The 15,772-nt window shown below is 31.8% G+C and overlaps 2 protein-coding genes and 1 non-coding gene across 10 annotated transcripts; 1 reads left to right on the top strand and 2 right to left on the bottom strand.

Moving 5' to 3' along the window:
* The first annotated feature begins 2,769 nt into the window (after nt 1-2,769).
* Nucleotides 2,770-9,413, top strand: LOC137837605 (putative CoA ligase CCL6). Of its 8 annotated transcripts, none has more exons than XR_016517306.1 (19): nt 2,770-3,178; nt 3,564-3,627; nt 4,028-4,117; nt 4,204-4,260; nt 4,648-4,696; nt 4,845-4,921; nt 5,381-5,417; nt 5,515-5,609; nt 5,722-5,886; nt 6,341-6,451; nt 6,546-6,633; nt 6,736-6,840; nt 6,922-6,997; nt 7,067-7,184; nt 7,433-7,678; nt 8,118-8,257; nt 8,416-8,598; nt 8,937-9,056; nt 9,166-9,413. XR_016517306.1 is itself a non-coding variant. In XM_068646687.2 (19 exons), the coding sequence occupies exons 1-19, from the start codon at nt 3,030-3,032 to the stop codon at nt 9,202-9,204; spliced, it is 1,971 nt and encodes a 656-aa protein (XP_068502788.1). In that variant the 5' UTR covers nt 2,770-3,029; the 3' UTR covers nt 9,205-9,413. The 8 variants fall into 8 exon arrangements, 3 of the variants coding, with proteins under 3 accessions (XP_068502788.1, XP_068502864.1, XP_090153356.1); XR_016517307.1 differs by having other exon boundaries at nt 7,077-7,184; XR_016517305.1 differs by having other exon boundaries at nt 6,774-6,840; nt 7,077-7,184.
* TRNAI-AAU (transfer RNA isoleucine (anticodon AAU)) lies at nt 3,344-3,417 on the bottom strand. The gene has a single exon. It is a non-coding gene; the product is annotated as a tRNA-Ile (tRNA).
* Nucleotides 9,414-11,274: 1,861 nt separating the features above from the next.
* Nucleotides 11,275-13,723, bottom strand: COR413-PM1 (cold regulated 413 plasma membrane 1). Its single transcript, XM_068646909.1, has 4 exons — nt 13,364-13,723; nt 12,208-12,315; nt 12,047-12,117; nt 11,275-11,827 (listed from the first exon to the last, which is right to left on the bottom strand). The coding sequence occupies exons 1-4, from the start codon at nt 13,528-13,530 to the stop codon at nt 11,574-11,576; spliced, it is 600 nt and encodes a 199-aa protein (XP_068503010.1). The 5' UTR covers nt 13,531-13,723; the 3' UTR covers nt 11,275-11,573.
* Between the last annotated feature and the right edge of the window lie 2,049 nt (nt 13,724-15,772).

The raw sequence follows: 15,772 nt of genomic DNA on the forward strand, positions 1-15,772 counted from the left end.
TCTGTAATATCTATCTGTAGTGGTCACATGCATTATTAATGTTGCAGCCAACATTAAAGCTAGCGCAAAAAGTTAGGTATGGATTTTATTTTTTGTTTCGCATTGCTGTGAAAGATTTGAATTGTGATTGAGTCTTAATGAGAAAGTAAGAGAATACACACACATAAAACAAATTGATTTAGTTTTGAAAGGCTTAATGTGGAAAGGTATTACGGAAACCATATTCTAAAATATAATTTAACACCAATTTCAAATAGGCCTAATTTGAGAAATTTTGGCACATCAAAATCTGGAAAAAAAACCACCCATCAACTCTCTTCTCTCTACAAACCATGTTTAATAACACACTGAAAAACCACAAGAAAATAACCAAAAATACATGGATGAATCAACAACACAAAACATCCATAATTAACATTCAACAACTGCCGAAATAGTGTTCTTCAATGCAATATTGAAAAAATCAAAACCCTAAGACTTTTTAAAAAGTATGATGGTATTTCTATCATTTTAGTTCCACAATACAATGAAGAATGCAAAATGATATAGTGCAATGAGCAAAAGCCATAGAGGATTGGAAAGTTTGAGAATTGACATAGATGTTTGTTTGATAAAGGGTCCACATCATGTGCTTTGGCAATAATGAATAGTATGAAGTTAAATGCATAGGTTTTAGATTTCAAGAAAATGCATGCATTCCTATCCAATGTACGTGCAGGTAGGTCACTCCCCACTTTCTAACAAGTCCAAACGCACACGCAGATTCATTTTCTCAGTATTCAACAAGGTTACCTCAATTCTTATCACTATTTTGGAAGTCACAGTGAAGATATAAAACATATAAAAGAGAAAAAAAAAGAAAGAGGTTGACTTTGATATTTATGCTGATCAAATTCTTAAATTCTACAGGAAATTAAAGAAGATGAACTATGGGTCCCAAGATAATGGTGAGAAGTGGGTATATGACACTTTCATGCTTTAATTCATTCATATTTATAAGAAAAGAGACAGAAAATTTCACCTATTAACTCACTCTTTGCAAATAATAAATGTCCATATATTACTGTTCTTTAGGTATTAATGATAAAGAATGAAAGTAATAGGAGTTTTAAGTAGTGATTGATTACTATTAAAAGTATTACTAACTACTCATAGAATTTAGTAGAAAAGACCTAGATTATATAATACAATTTTCTTTTCTGTAATTTATTACTAGAGACGTTTTAATAATCATTCAAGTTTATTCTTTAATATCAATTTTCATATATGTAAGCGAGTCATTATTATTTAAAAATATTCATTAAAACTGTTATCCTGTTGTTTCCATTTTTAATCGTGTTTTTCAGTTGACTCTAGTATTAACTCTCAAATGGAAAAATCTTGCAGTAAAAAACATTGAAAAATCATTATAAGAACTATTTTTATAAAATAATAATCACCTATTTGAAGGAGTAAGAGCGTAAGAATACTCCTGTTGATTCAATTTGAGCTCTTTTGAATTTTTTTTTTCAACTTCAATATATGAATTAACTAATCATAACTATATTTGGATCAATATGAACTAAGTATGATATGTTATTAAAAAACAGGAATAAAAAATAAGAAAAAAAAACAAGTCAATAAAATTAGCGTGTAAATATTTTTTCTCTAAAATTATTACTTCGTAATGAGAAAAAAATGTGAATAAAATAAAAAACACAAGCTATTTTTTTTCTTCTTTTATCATCTTTATAATACTTCCAGTGTGTTTCAAATGCAAATATAATTTATATTTTGTAACAGAAAAATGGAGGATTAGAAATAATCAAATTTAGAAAATAGTGTGTAATGGTTTTTTTTTATCAATCTAGACTATTTTATTAAAACTAGGCTGATTTTTTGGTCATCCAATTTCTATAAAATAAATTACATTTTCAAAATTGTATTTTTATATAATTTTTTAATGTTTCTAGGACAGACTGAAATGAATAATACTTAGTGAATGATTTTTATAATATAATAGAAAACCAACATTTTTTTTACATCCAACTCCACAGCTAACAATATTATTATTTTAATATTTACTTATATTATTTAATTAAAAAGTTTACTCTTTATATATATATATATATATCATAAATAGTAAATAAAAATGTTTATATATAAATTAAAGTGTTCTTTTTAAAATATTTTCCCATTCTTTTTACATATTATCACGATGTAAAAAAAAGTAGTCACTAATTTTTTTCAAAAGTAAAGAAAATATTTTATTTAAAAAGTAGACACTAATTAAAGTTATAATATTTTAAGAAAAGCATAATTAAATGCAGTAGGTTATACTTATATTCAATAATAAGAAAAACATGATTTCCAAACAAATTTTCAATTATTTTGTTTCTAAGTACCATTTCAATTTTAACCAGAGTTACTGAATAATTGAAAATTTTGCAAATTGATCGAAATCCTAAGTTTAGAGAAAGTAATTTTTTCATGCAAAAAATCATACATAGTATACACAAAGTATATGAATACTGTGTTTCTTTAGCAACTTCTCTTAATTAGTAAGTAACCCACCACTAACCAGTGTGAAGACATTTGAATGTAATAATTTGGATATGAGCATTTGTTTTAATATCTTAAACACATTGAAGTTGCATAAACACTGCATCCAAACCCAGTAATTAGATAAATTTCTGGTTTTGGTTTCATTGACAGAAACAGTAGCAGAAGAAAATTGTGAAGTTGTGTAAATGAGAGATAAAGGGAAGGCATAAGCTTTACACCAAACATGACAGAGAAAAATAAATGCTGTGAAAATGGTTTGTCTTGCTGAAAATAGTGAGTGTTGCAAACTGCATAGAGAGGCTCATAAAACCTCATTACTTAAAATGTTGGAATTTATTGCTTTAGCCTTCAGCTCAACTAACTCTTTCAAAGCCATGATCTCTTGTTAAATTCATCTACCAGTTTCTCATACCATTCTTCAAGTTCAAAGGCTTTTTAGAGAAGAAAACAGCACCATTTGTTAGCAAGCATATTTTCTGTGCATAATGGCTGAGGTGTACACTGTGAAGGTGGAGGAGGCAAGGTTGGAAACTGATGAAAAACCATCAGCAGGTCCTGTGTACAGGTGCATTTATGCCAGAGATGGCTTGATGGAATTGCCTTCTCATTTTGAATCTCCATGGGACTTCTTCAGGTCACTTTCACTTTCTGTTTCAACTTTTCATTTGTATAAACAAAGGGTTCAATGTTACAAAATTTATGCATAATGTTTGTGTTGTGATGAACTTTTTGTCTCCAAGATTCAGGGAAGAAGCTATTTTCTTCATATTGTAAAACATAAAATCAAAAAGTTTACAAATGGCCCATGCAGGTCTCGAACCTGCGACCTTCGCGTTATTAGCACGACGCTCTAACCAGCTGAGCTAATAGGCCATGTGTTAGAATGTTTATACTTTGTTTAAATGAGGATGGTTAAAACAGTGTACTCTCTGCTGAGATTTTCTGTAGTGGTAGTGAGTTGTAGTTGTAGTGGGGTTTTGAGAATTCGTTCTTAGTAGTTTCGATGGATCTGTCTGCAGGGATACGACCAAGAGGTGCCCCAGCAACCCTATGCTGGGTCGGCGTCAAAAAACTGATTTGAAGGTACCAACTTGAATGTGGTTTTGTTTCTTCCATCATTTTCTGGCAATTTCAGTTTAGGATTAAGTTGGCACATGCCAAATTTTTGTAACTTAGCTCCTTGTTGTTATTTATATTGAAAAAACTTAGATGCTGATAGGGAACATGTGTTCTTCTGAGTATAATTAGAATTCTAATCTGCATAATTAAAAGATTGTTTTCAATATTAATGCATATTAGTGAGATAAAACTCAATCTAGTACTAAATTTAAGTTTTTTTTTTTATATGTCGAGGGAGTTAAATTAATAATGAACATACAAGTAGATGACACAGCTAAACTTTTTGAGACAGCTTAGTATCCAATAAATAAATAACTTTCTGTTGCATTGGGTAAATTATACAATTATTGAACTGATTTTGCAGGCTGGTCCTTATGAATGGATGACATATCAGGAGGCTTATGATGCTGCCATCCGAATGGGTTCAGCCATGAGGAGCCGTGGTGTCAATCCTGTAATCAATCTTGCTCTTTTTTTAAGATAGTATGTATAGGAAAATATATTTGCAATTAATCTAACTCAGTGCTTTTGGACAACAAGGGAGATCGTTGTGGCATATATGGGTCTAACTGCTCTGAATGGATACTTGCAATGGAGGTATGACACTGAATTTTGTAGGAGAAATTGCACTTAATCAGTTGTTTTATTATATTAATCCCAACCCGGGACAAAATTAGAATGAGTGGTTATTTTATTCATGAGAAATGCTAACAACACATGCTTTCCTATTAGAGAATGCGCTCATGATATTTAGGGGTGTACACATTGGAAATTCATTCAATAATTAAAGAGTTGAGTTTATAAAGAATGTATTGCTAGCATTTTTCTCTCATTCCTAATTATGATTTGACAACTAAAAAGTTCACTAACCTTGTTTGTATTATTGTTCTTCACTTAACATCCCAAGAGTTGAAACATTGTTACCATATTGTATGATTATTCCAATGGGACTTGAGTGGCTTGACTCAAATTTTATGTTTGCAGGCTTGCAATAGCTACGCAGTAACATATGTCCCATTATATGACACCCTGGGTTTGTGTTTTGTTCCTTTTCCAAATCATTCTCAGTGTGCTTCTTTCATTTTTTTCAAAACCAAAGAAAGAACTGAAGAGTTTGTTACATGTCTTTTGCACTCATGTTGTCATTCAGCTAGATATGCCTTTAAATTTATGTGCAACAGGTGCTAATGCCGTGGAGTTTATCATAAACCATGCTGAAGTTTCGATAGCATTTGTACAGGATAGCAAGATTCCTTCTGTAAGTTCCATCATATTCTTGGTGCACAAATCTTTTATTGTTTCCTTGGTGGGAATTTAATTTTAGCCAGATGAACTTTGAATTTTTTTTCCCTCTGTTGTTCTGGATGCCAACTTCCTTGTATGTTACATACCTTCAACATATAATTATTTCAGTTGATGATCAACTAACTTCGTAATAAATTGTAATATGAGAAAGTCATTTGCCGTTTCTAAAATGAGTTATATAAATTTATTTTCTAATATTTCTGTTAGTCACTTGCTTAAAACAGTAGTCAAAATCAGATATTCTATTCTAAACTGATAGAATGTTGCAGATACTGCTAGTCCTTTTTACGTTGCTATTTATTGTACTTCTTGTAACATTTTGAGTTATCCATTGAGCTTCTTGAAGATAATTAGCTTATCATACCTTAGTCCTTTTTCTCCATTCCTACTAAAGCAATGTCTGTTTCCACAGGTTTTGTCATGCCTTGGTCGCTGTTCAAATCTTAAAAGTAAGTCAAATGTGTATTTTCTTCCTGTTCCTGTCCCTGTTAGTTGAAGGGTTTTCCTTCTTTTAATGTAACAGGCCTCTTTAATTTACTGGTGTAGCTATAGTCAGTTTCGGTAATGTTTTAACTGCACAAAAGAAGGAAGCTGAGGAGTTTGGTGCATCTTGCTTCTCGTGGGAAGAGTTTCTCCAGTTGGTTGGAATCCTGAATTTCAGATTGATGTTTACAACAGACAGCAATAACCATTTCAACTGAGTATTGAGAGAAATATTTTTTAATATTTAATTTTGTATCTTCATTTTTTCAGGGAGATCTGGATTTAGACATGCCACTGAAAAAGAAGACTGACATCTGCACAATCATGTATACAAGTGGAACAACAGGGGAACCCAAAGGTGTCATTATTAAAAATGAGGCTTTCATGGCTCAAGTGTTGTCTATTGACCAAATGCTTAAATTAACTGACAAAGTGGTATGATAATAACTTTTCTCACTGGTTTCATGTTATATTTTTTTTGAAGTCAGGGAAAAATCTGCCATCCCACCCCCTCAGATCAGTGAAACTTTTATTAGTTGTTATTGTTGTTTTTTTGTTTCTTTATTTACAAGTGAGTGAGAAAAGTACTAGGTAATTATAGTTTCAGGCTTTATTTGCAGTTTAGTTTGTGCACTTTTATCTTGTCATTAAGGTCCTTATCTTTAGAGCTAGTACAAAACATGTGAGCCATATCTGTTTCCATTATTTGGATAAATGCATGGCCAGACTTTATGAGTTTTCTTGAATTATGCTAGAGAAAGTAAAGCTCATGTCAAATGTGTTAGTCATATTCTAGTATAAGCTGATGAATGATGAGGAAAAGCACGAGTTTATCTTTTTTATGTATTGATATTGCTCACAAGACAGATAAATTATGTCTTATTGATAGGGAACAGAAGAGGATGTGTATTTCTCTTTCCTTCCTCTTGCTCATGTGTATGACCAGATAATGGAGACCTATTGGGTTTATAAGGGTTCTTCAATTGGATTTTGGCAAGGAGTAAGTTTTGGATTTAGTTCCTTTTATTAAGTTCTGGCTCATTGAATCTCTAATGTTGTCTCACTGATTTTTTTTTTCATGTCAATTCTGGCAGGATGTCAGGTTCTTGATGGAAGATATTCAAGTGCTGAAACCAACTGTATTTTGCGGTGTCCCTAGAATTTATGATCGTGTTTATGCTAGTAAGACTAGAATCTTCTTTTACTATTTCTCTTATCGTGTGTAGTATAATGTTCTAAGTACTGAATTTAAGCTCCACATGCTTTTCTAATTACTAACTACAGTGTCCATTAAGTACTGACTATAAGCTTGGCACTTGAAGGCATCAGTAGCAAAATTTCATCTGCAGGAACACTGCGAAATACATTGTTTCAATACGCTTATAACTAGTATGTACTACAACCATACCCTACCCTTTTAAACTTCTACTCTACTATCATAATTCAAACTGATACAGAATCTACATACAGCAAGTTGGGATATATGGAGAAGGGTCTTCCCCAAGACATAGCAGCACCTTTATTTGATAAGTTTGTGTTTGATAAGGTATTTCATTTATTCTGTACCTCTTGTTCAGAAAGTCATTTGAAAATTAAAATATTGGTTTTACGGTAGATAAAACTAGCATTAGGTGGACGGGTTCGCCTTCTGTTATCGGGAGCTGCTCCTTTGGCCAGGCACGTGGAGGAGTTTTTGAGGGTCACTTTTGGAGCTACTATGCTGCAAGGATATGGTATTTGAATCTTTTGCTAAAATGTACTGGTGGATTGTTTTATGTCATTTTGATGTCAACTGCTCAATACAAAATTTTAAGACATGGTTTAGTTCTGTTAATCTGTTGCATGATTTTGGCATGTTTTTACCATTTTGGTTCTTAAATGCATTCTGTAGTAGTGGTCAAATGTTAATCTTAATCAATTTGTTTATGTGTGTATGCCATTCAATTATGCCATGTTAACTATAATCATTTTGATGTGACAGGTCTTACTGAAAGTTGTGGTGGGTGTTTCACTGCAATTAGCAATGTGTTTTCTATGATGGGAACAATTGGAGTCCCTACAACAACCATTGAGGCCAGGCTTGAATCTGTGCCAGAGATGGGATATGATGCACTCTCCACTGAAGCCCGTGGAGAAATTTGCCTGAGAGGGAACACCTTGTTCTCTGGTTACCACAAGCGTCAAGATCTTACTGAACAAGTTCTGGTTGATGGTTGGTTTCATACAGGTAAATGCTCATGTTGTGGATTAAACAAGTTCTCCATTTAACGATTTAGTGTTTAGTTGTTTAGACACTACTCAGAATCATGTAAACTGCTACTAGATAGAATGGCACTCACATACAATCAAAAGAGTTTTATGTTGATCACTTGGTAATTTCCCAATATGCTGTGTAAAATCTTGTGTTGAAATGGTCAAGGGGATTTCCATTGAAAATTGAGAAATCCAAAAAGATCTTCATTAAATAATTAGTTCAACAATTGTTATTAAATTTGGAATCCCAGTGAAGAAGGCACATAGGAGATCAACTTAGGGAGTTTTATCATGAAGTTCTGACATTCTCCATCTTTGATTTTGGATTCCTTGCATACTGATTGTAGATTGTTGTAGTTGCTAATTTCCCCCTAAATGTCGTTTGTTTTGGAATATTTGGAAAATTATTATAGGTGACATTGGAGAATGGCAGCCAAATGGAGCCATGAAAATTATTGACAGAAAAAAGAATATCTTTAAGTTGTCTCAAGGAGAATATGTTGCTGTGGAGAATATTGAAAACAAGTATTTACAATGCCCTCTTATAACATCGGTATGCTTATGCTTCAATAAGAGAACATTCAGTAAATTTAGAGCAACATGAATTGTGTTGGATGCCTAGTTTTAATGGGAAAGTGGACTTACAAATACCTCAATTCTTAAATATATGTGTAGTTCTATTAATAAATAAGTTTTTTATTCTACATGCAGATTTGGGTCTATGGAAACAGTTTTGAATCTTTTTTGGTGGCAGTGGTGGTCCCTGAAAGAAAGGCCCTTGAGGATTGGGCAGTGAAGCATAATTCTACAGATGATTTTAAATCTTTATTTGAAAATCCGAAGACAAGAAAATACATTTTGGATGAGCTCAACAGCACTGGTCGGAAACACCAAGTATGTGCATATAAAACCGAATTCCATGAATTTAGTTTCGAGTAAACTCGAACTAGTCATTGAGATTAGAGGGTCATGAATACTTTGTTCGTTTCTAGCGTTGCAAAAAGTCATTCACTTTTTTTTTAAGCTCTGTTTTCATTGTTGTTTTGCACTCAACAAGGACTAAAAAGTAGAATGTCTAATAATGCAAGGCTTTTGAAATCATAGGGATTAAATTACTCAACCTAAATAATCTCAAGGACTACCAAGAGCTTACTCGTAATTAGTTTCAATCGTGGTGTTATACTATATTTTGATCTTGCTGGGCAAATATGACGTTGTTGATATTCTCTCAGCTTAGAGGTTTTGAAATGCTAAAAGCTGTTCACCTTGAACCAAATCCCTTTGACATGGAGAGAGATCTGATAACTCCAACATTCAAGTTGAAGAGACCGCAATTGCTCAAGCACTACAAGGTTTGTTTCATGTTCTGCGATCAATATTAGTAGTATGGTTCATGGTTTGCTAAAATGTGCACCACTTTTGGCTAAATAAAATCTCACTCTCTGCCAACATCAATTACAGGATTGTATTGATCAACTATACAAGGAAGCGAAGGCATAGATGACGCTGAGATTATATATGCAATTATGATGATTCAGAAGTTTTCACATAAACCATTTTGATTTTTTTTGTACACTTTGCTTCTTTCAGGAAAGTGAATAGCTGCAAACAAAACCTTATATTAATAGCAACTAAGCATATCCACTCATCCATTCATTCTTGAAAAAAAGATTACAAAATGATCGTTTGAAATTCCGATAGGCTTGATATTTCGCGGGTAATGCTGGATCTGCACTATTTTCATGCTTCTCTTGACCTCTTGCTCACAATGCTTTGATTATATGTTATAATTCTTTTATAGTTTTTTTTTTTGTTTACAGAACTGTGTGTAACAAACCTGGTGAGCAAGGTTTGAGTCTATATAAGCTTTTTGACTGGGATTGTTTTCAATAAGAAATTATTACATATATTCTACCAACATTGTGTTGTTGAGTGCATATCTTTGTGTGTGAGTGACCTTGAAGGAGTGTGTGGCGGTGTTGGATTTCTGGCATAGGTGGGTGCCTCTAGAGAGGATAAATGGGTGAAGTGTGGGATTGAAAAAAACATTTATAACAATAGAAGTGGCAGAAATTACACTTTTGAAGTGTGATGAAAATAAAAATAGTATGCTAAAACCACTAAAAACTCCAACTTAGAAAGTTGCAGCTACTTTTAGAGTTCCTATAATTAGCATGTTAAGAAAAACCTCTAGTATTACGAGGTAAAAACACATAGATATATAAATAGTGAAATTTTTTCGGATTGAATTTTTTTTATATAGGTAGTGAGATAGAAGTATAACTTTGAAAAAAAATTGTGCAAAAGTTGTACATGTGTGATACCAAATTTTTTTAACATTAAAGTCGTGGGTGCAAATCAGGATTTCAGTTTGCCGAGTTTTTTTTTTGAAAAAAAAATATTTGTTTTTATTTTTCTAATAATTAGAATAATTAATTAAATTATTAATTTGAGTTTTTTTTATATAAAATGAATAAATATTTAATTATTTTTTAATTGAAAAATTAATTAAAAAAATGAAGTTAAATCCTAAATCTTTTACGGTAAAATATAAACTCTAATAAAATTGTCACAACTAAAATCTAACCCTAAACTCAAAGGTAAAAAAAAATCCTATCTAAACTCTAAATAATAAAATGTAAATATAAATCCTAAAAAGTAAACTAAAAGTCTAAAATATAAAAAAAAAATACTAAAAAAGTAATATATTTTTATTGAAATTTTGGTATCTCAAACTAACTATTAGATTTTTTACCTCATTTCGAATAACTTTTAATATTAATACTATGAGTCTTGGTGTGCATTCACAATTTTAATTTTAGTGTAAATTTCATAAAACTGAAGTCAGTTTCACAAAATTTTGTTTAATTTTTTCAAAATGTTTACAACTAACTTAGTTTCAATAAGTTTCACCATTTATGCTTTTGCCGTACTAGGCAGATACTTAAAAAATTAAAAAAATGTGTCATACCCATGTTGGATACTCCTTGTATACTTCGGTATACGTATCCGAACAATATCTAATTTCTTTAAATTTTTAATTTTTCCCCATATACTTACAGGGTATTTTTGAAATACTTCAATGCATGTAAACACATTCTGAAAGTATATAATTTATAGGGTACCTAAATCCAACATTAACTGATATGGGAAGTTGGGTGTAGTATTTAAGTGTTTCATTCCTTCTCTTTAGTAGCTAACTTTTTAGGACGAGTTTCTCAAATGTTTGAGAACTCATCATTGCTCATAGATGTTTTTTTTATAAATTGTGATCATTGCAGAGCGTTAACATCTGTTTATTTATCAGAAATTCTACATGTATATGAAATATTGTATAAATTTTTGTTGATGTATCCATGACATATTCTACTGAGAATTTAAAAAAAAAATTGATGTGTTGCTGAGTTTATCTTGTTCTTGTCTTCCTAAGTGTGCATGGGGTTTCATATCTCTAGTGTCTTGACATTGTTATTTCATTTGGCATTTTGAGTTTACATGTTCAGAGGGAATTCTGTTGTAGTTTCTAGAACTTCTTTTTCTGGAAACAAAATGGTGTAATAATGCAGAGCAGAAACAAATGTAAATTTATATTACAAGAGTACAACGGTTTTCCTAAGTGATACATGATCTGTGAATACTAGACAGCTAAAACGATACAACAAAAATCATCTTCATCTTTGTTTTTTACTTTCCATGAAACCCAAAAATCTTACTGAGATTTGATTCCACTTTTGTAGACATGCTAACTTCATGACAGGTGAATCATAAAACAATGCAAGGTGCTTATACATACGAAGTTCCAACAAATGAATGGCAGAGAAAACAATTGGTTTAATTCACACATATCAACCAAGTCCAAGTGGTGCTTCCTAAAAGAGTATGACCACTAACGCCCAGATGGGATAGACCAACAGAAGTATTATGCCAATGGAATTTGATATGCCGTGGGCTTTAGTGAAGGAGTTTCTAAAACCACCAGAAGCCCGAATATGTTCTTGCAGCAGATAGCATGCAATGATGAGACACACTACCACCCCAACAATGTTGTTTCTAAAGGTGCTTGCAATTAGAGAAGGAGCTACAACGATAAGAAGAATCAAAGCACCAGGCAATTCCAGCCAATCTGCAGTAACAATCATACCTCGTTACTAACCTTACACTTAATTCTAAGCATTGTTAAGAAGTGGGAGAGTAACCAAATCGATAAAACTTAACATGAAGTTTCTTAATTACTTAATTACTCTTTTGGTATTGTTCTCCAATCGAAATTGAATCATTTTGATAATTTATGCCAACTTTTATTATGCGGATTAACCTTATTTTTTGAGCAGTTATAGCATACCAGGGAAGTGTCTTGGAAGGAAAAGGCGCAATACAACAGCAACAACAGCAATCCATTTTCCAATCTCTCCTCTACAAGTAGAATGGTAACAAGATGGAAATTCAATATTAGAGAAAATGAAGGTACAAAATTGACATGATAATGCGTAATAGACTAATCACCTGAAGACATCAAAAACTATTGAAGGCAAGCTGAAGAAAATGTATGGAATGAGTAGTCCTGTGAGAATATTTGTCTTCCAGTTTGTACGATCCAAAATTAACAGATAACTGCGAACAACATGATAAAATAATGGGTGAAGTCACAGAAAAACTAGAAAGCAAACACCAAGTAGTACCTGTCAGAAAGAATGTGCTTAACAGTTTATGTTAAAAAAAACTTGATTAGCTTTCAAAAGTTTTGGTTGCACCTTACCTTTTTCTTGGATAAAACAAAATTGATCTATTCTGAATAACCTTAAAGACATAAACTATACCAAAAGATACTCAGCCAGTTAACATGGGGAGAGGAGATGAGATGGTGGACCTCCTAGCTTTAATAATAGCTTCACTATTGGATGAACCTTTATCCACACTCATAACTCATTTCATCATCCACCCTCTTTACTTAAACAACTTGTTTTGTTTGGAAAACAATCTATGATTCTATTATAACTATTTGCATCAATATCATTATTATATTAAAATGAAAGAGAACACAGCAACCCATTACACGACATTTCAAGTCAAAAAAAGTATTTTATGCATACGATTTAAATAGTTATTTAAAAGAAATCGTTTCCTGAAGCTAATTATATACTGTAACATTCACAGAGTTATATCAATTTTACATTTTTTCAATCAACCTAATCAAGGTCATTTAAGAAAAATAGATCGAATCAGCTTAATCTTTTTTTTAAGCAATTCAATAACCGGTTCATAGCACATCATGCAAATAATTTATGTAGCTAAACAAATTCTCAACAAGAACGCCCTAGTACAGAGTTTGAATGCATTATTTTACCATTCTTTAAAAGAAAAAACAAAACGGATTTACACTCTCTTATATTAAGTACACAATGTTATATTACAAGACAAAAAGACACGAAAGCAAAAATTACTGCAAGAAGTCATATTACTACTTTTATAGATCCAATCTCAGCAGCATCTTTATAAATTCATTCATTCCAGTTTCCACATGATCCATAATTCAACTGAGTGATAAAGATAAAGGTGATTAGTTATATAGTAATTAAATGAAGTTGATATAGCAGAAAATTTTAGTCAGAAAAGTATAAGAAGATAGGGAAGTAGTAAATAGAGTAAGAAGAGAAGGTACATAGCAGCAATGGCAGCAATCAATCCGAAAAAAGAGGCTCCAAAGCCTATGCCACCAAGTTTGACGAGGTGATTGCCTAATTGATTAGCAGCTAGACTTAGGTCTCTGAAATCAGAGTTGATCAATTGAACTACTGCTTCTTCTTCAAAACCCATTTTCTTCCACATTTTTTTTCTTGGCAACTCAGAAGATGCAGAGATTGTGAATTGGTATGAAATCAAGAGATGAGGATCTGCATAAGGTATATGCAGGTGTTGCAAGGACTCAAAGGACACGTGGAGACTAATGGTTTGGCAATAATGTAAAACGGATATAGACGCGCTGGCGTGTGAGTTTTTGGCAGCTGTCCTTGCTTACTCTTACAATCTCTTATTAGGAGCCAAAAATCAGTATTTTTTTATATCAATCAATTTGGTACTCAATCTCTTAAAAAAATACACTTCAATTTAATTTAACTAACTTATTCTAGAAAAATATTTCTAAAATACAAAAAAATATATAATTTAAAAATGTATTTTAAACAGGAGATTCCAAAAGGGTATTAAAAAAAATTACGAAATGTTGAAAATCACATATCAAATAGAGATGAAAATATTTTATTATATATAAGTGGCTGCAAACCTTACCTCATAAGTTGGTTTTATAGGGTTGAATAGGCTTAAAATTCACTTCTTAATATGATATCAAAGTCATTTAAAGTCTATTCTATCAAGTGTTTGTTAAGTCTATTACTTTACCGTCCATAATATGTTGTTTAACGTCCTATCTAAGCCTAATTCTTATTACGAAATTCAAAAATGTATTTCAAACTAATAAATTCAATATATATTTTAATACGTATTTCCTTTTATTTTAAAATTAAAAATAATTTTTATCATTTCAAATAAAAAATTGGGTGCAAATTACAAAATATAAACACATGGTGCCATGTGCACCTTTTCCTTGTTTTTTCCAGAACAGTTTTCAAAGAGACCGTGTGTGGGTGTCGGCCACGTGGCAAGACGAACCTCCCTCCCGTCGTTTGGGCCAACATGTCACACTGGACCGACAGAATAGCCTGCAGTTTTTGTTTGGGCCAACAAGGTTTTTTATGAATGTGCTGTTTTTTGTTTGAATTGGTTTGTGCCGACATTGCATTGTATACATTATAATAATGCGAAATGATTGGGTTACTAACTTGTTCTAAATTTAGATGAGTAATCATGAATTGTTCATTATTAAATACTCAGAAATGGAATGCTTTAGCTGATTAAAGAGGACAGGTGTAGGAAGATTTGAAAGGAGGATGTGACAGCACCTATTATGAAAATGTTTAAGTTGTTCTAATTTGAGTTGGATAAGCTATCCTTCATTGTTAATTATTAACATAAACAAGCTTAGTTTAATTAAAAATGACAAGTGTAAGAAGTTGATCAAATGGAAATATGTGGATGCTTCAGAAATCTGCTTGATTCTGACATTCTCACATTCTTTAAGAGAAAATTGTGATAGTGAAAATGTTGAATTTTATTTTAATAAACATATACATCATTATTCACACTTTGCTCTTTATTTTACTTTCTTTCATAGTGTAGTAGAAGAAAATAAAACAAAGAAACATCACAATGTATATATTAAATTTAATATATTATATCTAACACAATACAGCATCAAAGTGTATACAAATTATTTTCTAATAAAGACTTTTCTTGTGAAGTTGACACGTCTTATCCACTTTTTTTATTGTGAAATAAAAAACATATTACATTATTAATATAACTAAAGAATATACACGTTTATGATCAAATTGTAAACAATTCTCTTTTTCTCATAAATATGGAATATTTTGTATATTCAAATGAACTTCTCAATAACTTTAAAATAATCCTATTTTTTTTATCAGTAATAAAAAATAAATAAATGAAAATCACTTCAGGGTAGTCTAACCCTTATACACAAAGAGCTAGCGCTTTATCAACCTCTTACCAAGGGACACCTTCCAACTTAAATAAGGAACAACCAAACCAAACTCAAGAAAACATTAAACAACCAGCCTCATACAATCCACTAGTTCAAAACCCAGTTGGGATACGTAAAACCCAAATCGCCCTCCAAACGTCATTAACCACATCAAAAGTCGAACACAACCTGAATTGTTGGAAGTTTACCGAAGGGTCCTTGTGGATAACAAACGACACTCCTAGCCACTCAAAACAAAAACATCACACCCACCAGGTAAACTTGCAGACTAAAAACAGATGACTGGACGACTCTTTCACCTTCCCACACAAACCACACATTGGATTCTCTACCACCACCCCTCATCTTTCCAAATTTACCCTAATAGCAATCTTATTCTTCATCACCCTCCAAACAACGACCAAAACGGAAGACAAAGCTTTACACCTCCACAATAAACTGGAGAAGCCT

The sequence above is a fragment of the Phaseolus vulgaris genome, chromosome 11 (assembly GCF_051622355.1).
Source record: "Phaseolus vulgaris cultivar YP4 chromosome 11, ASM5162235v1, whole genome shotgun sequence".
Taxonomy (NCBI): Eukaryota; Viridiplantae; Streptophyta; class Magnoliopsida; order Fabales; family Fabaceae; genus Phaseolus; species Phaseolus vulgaris.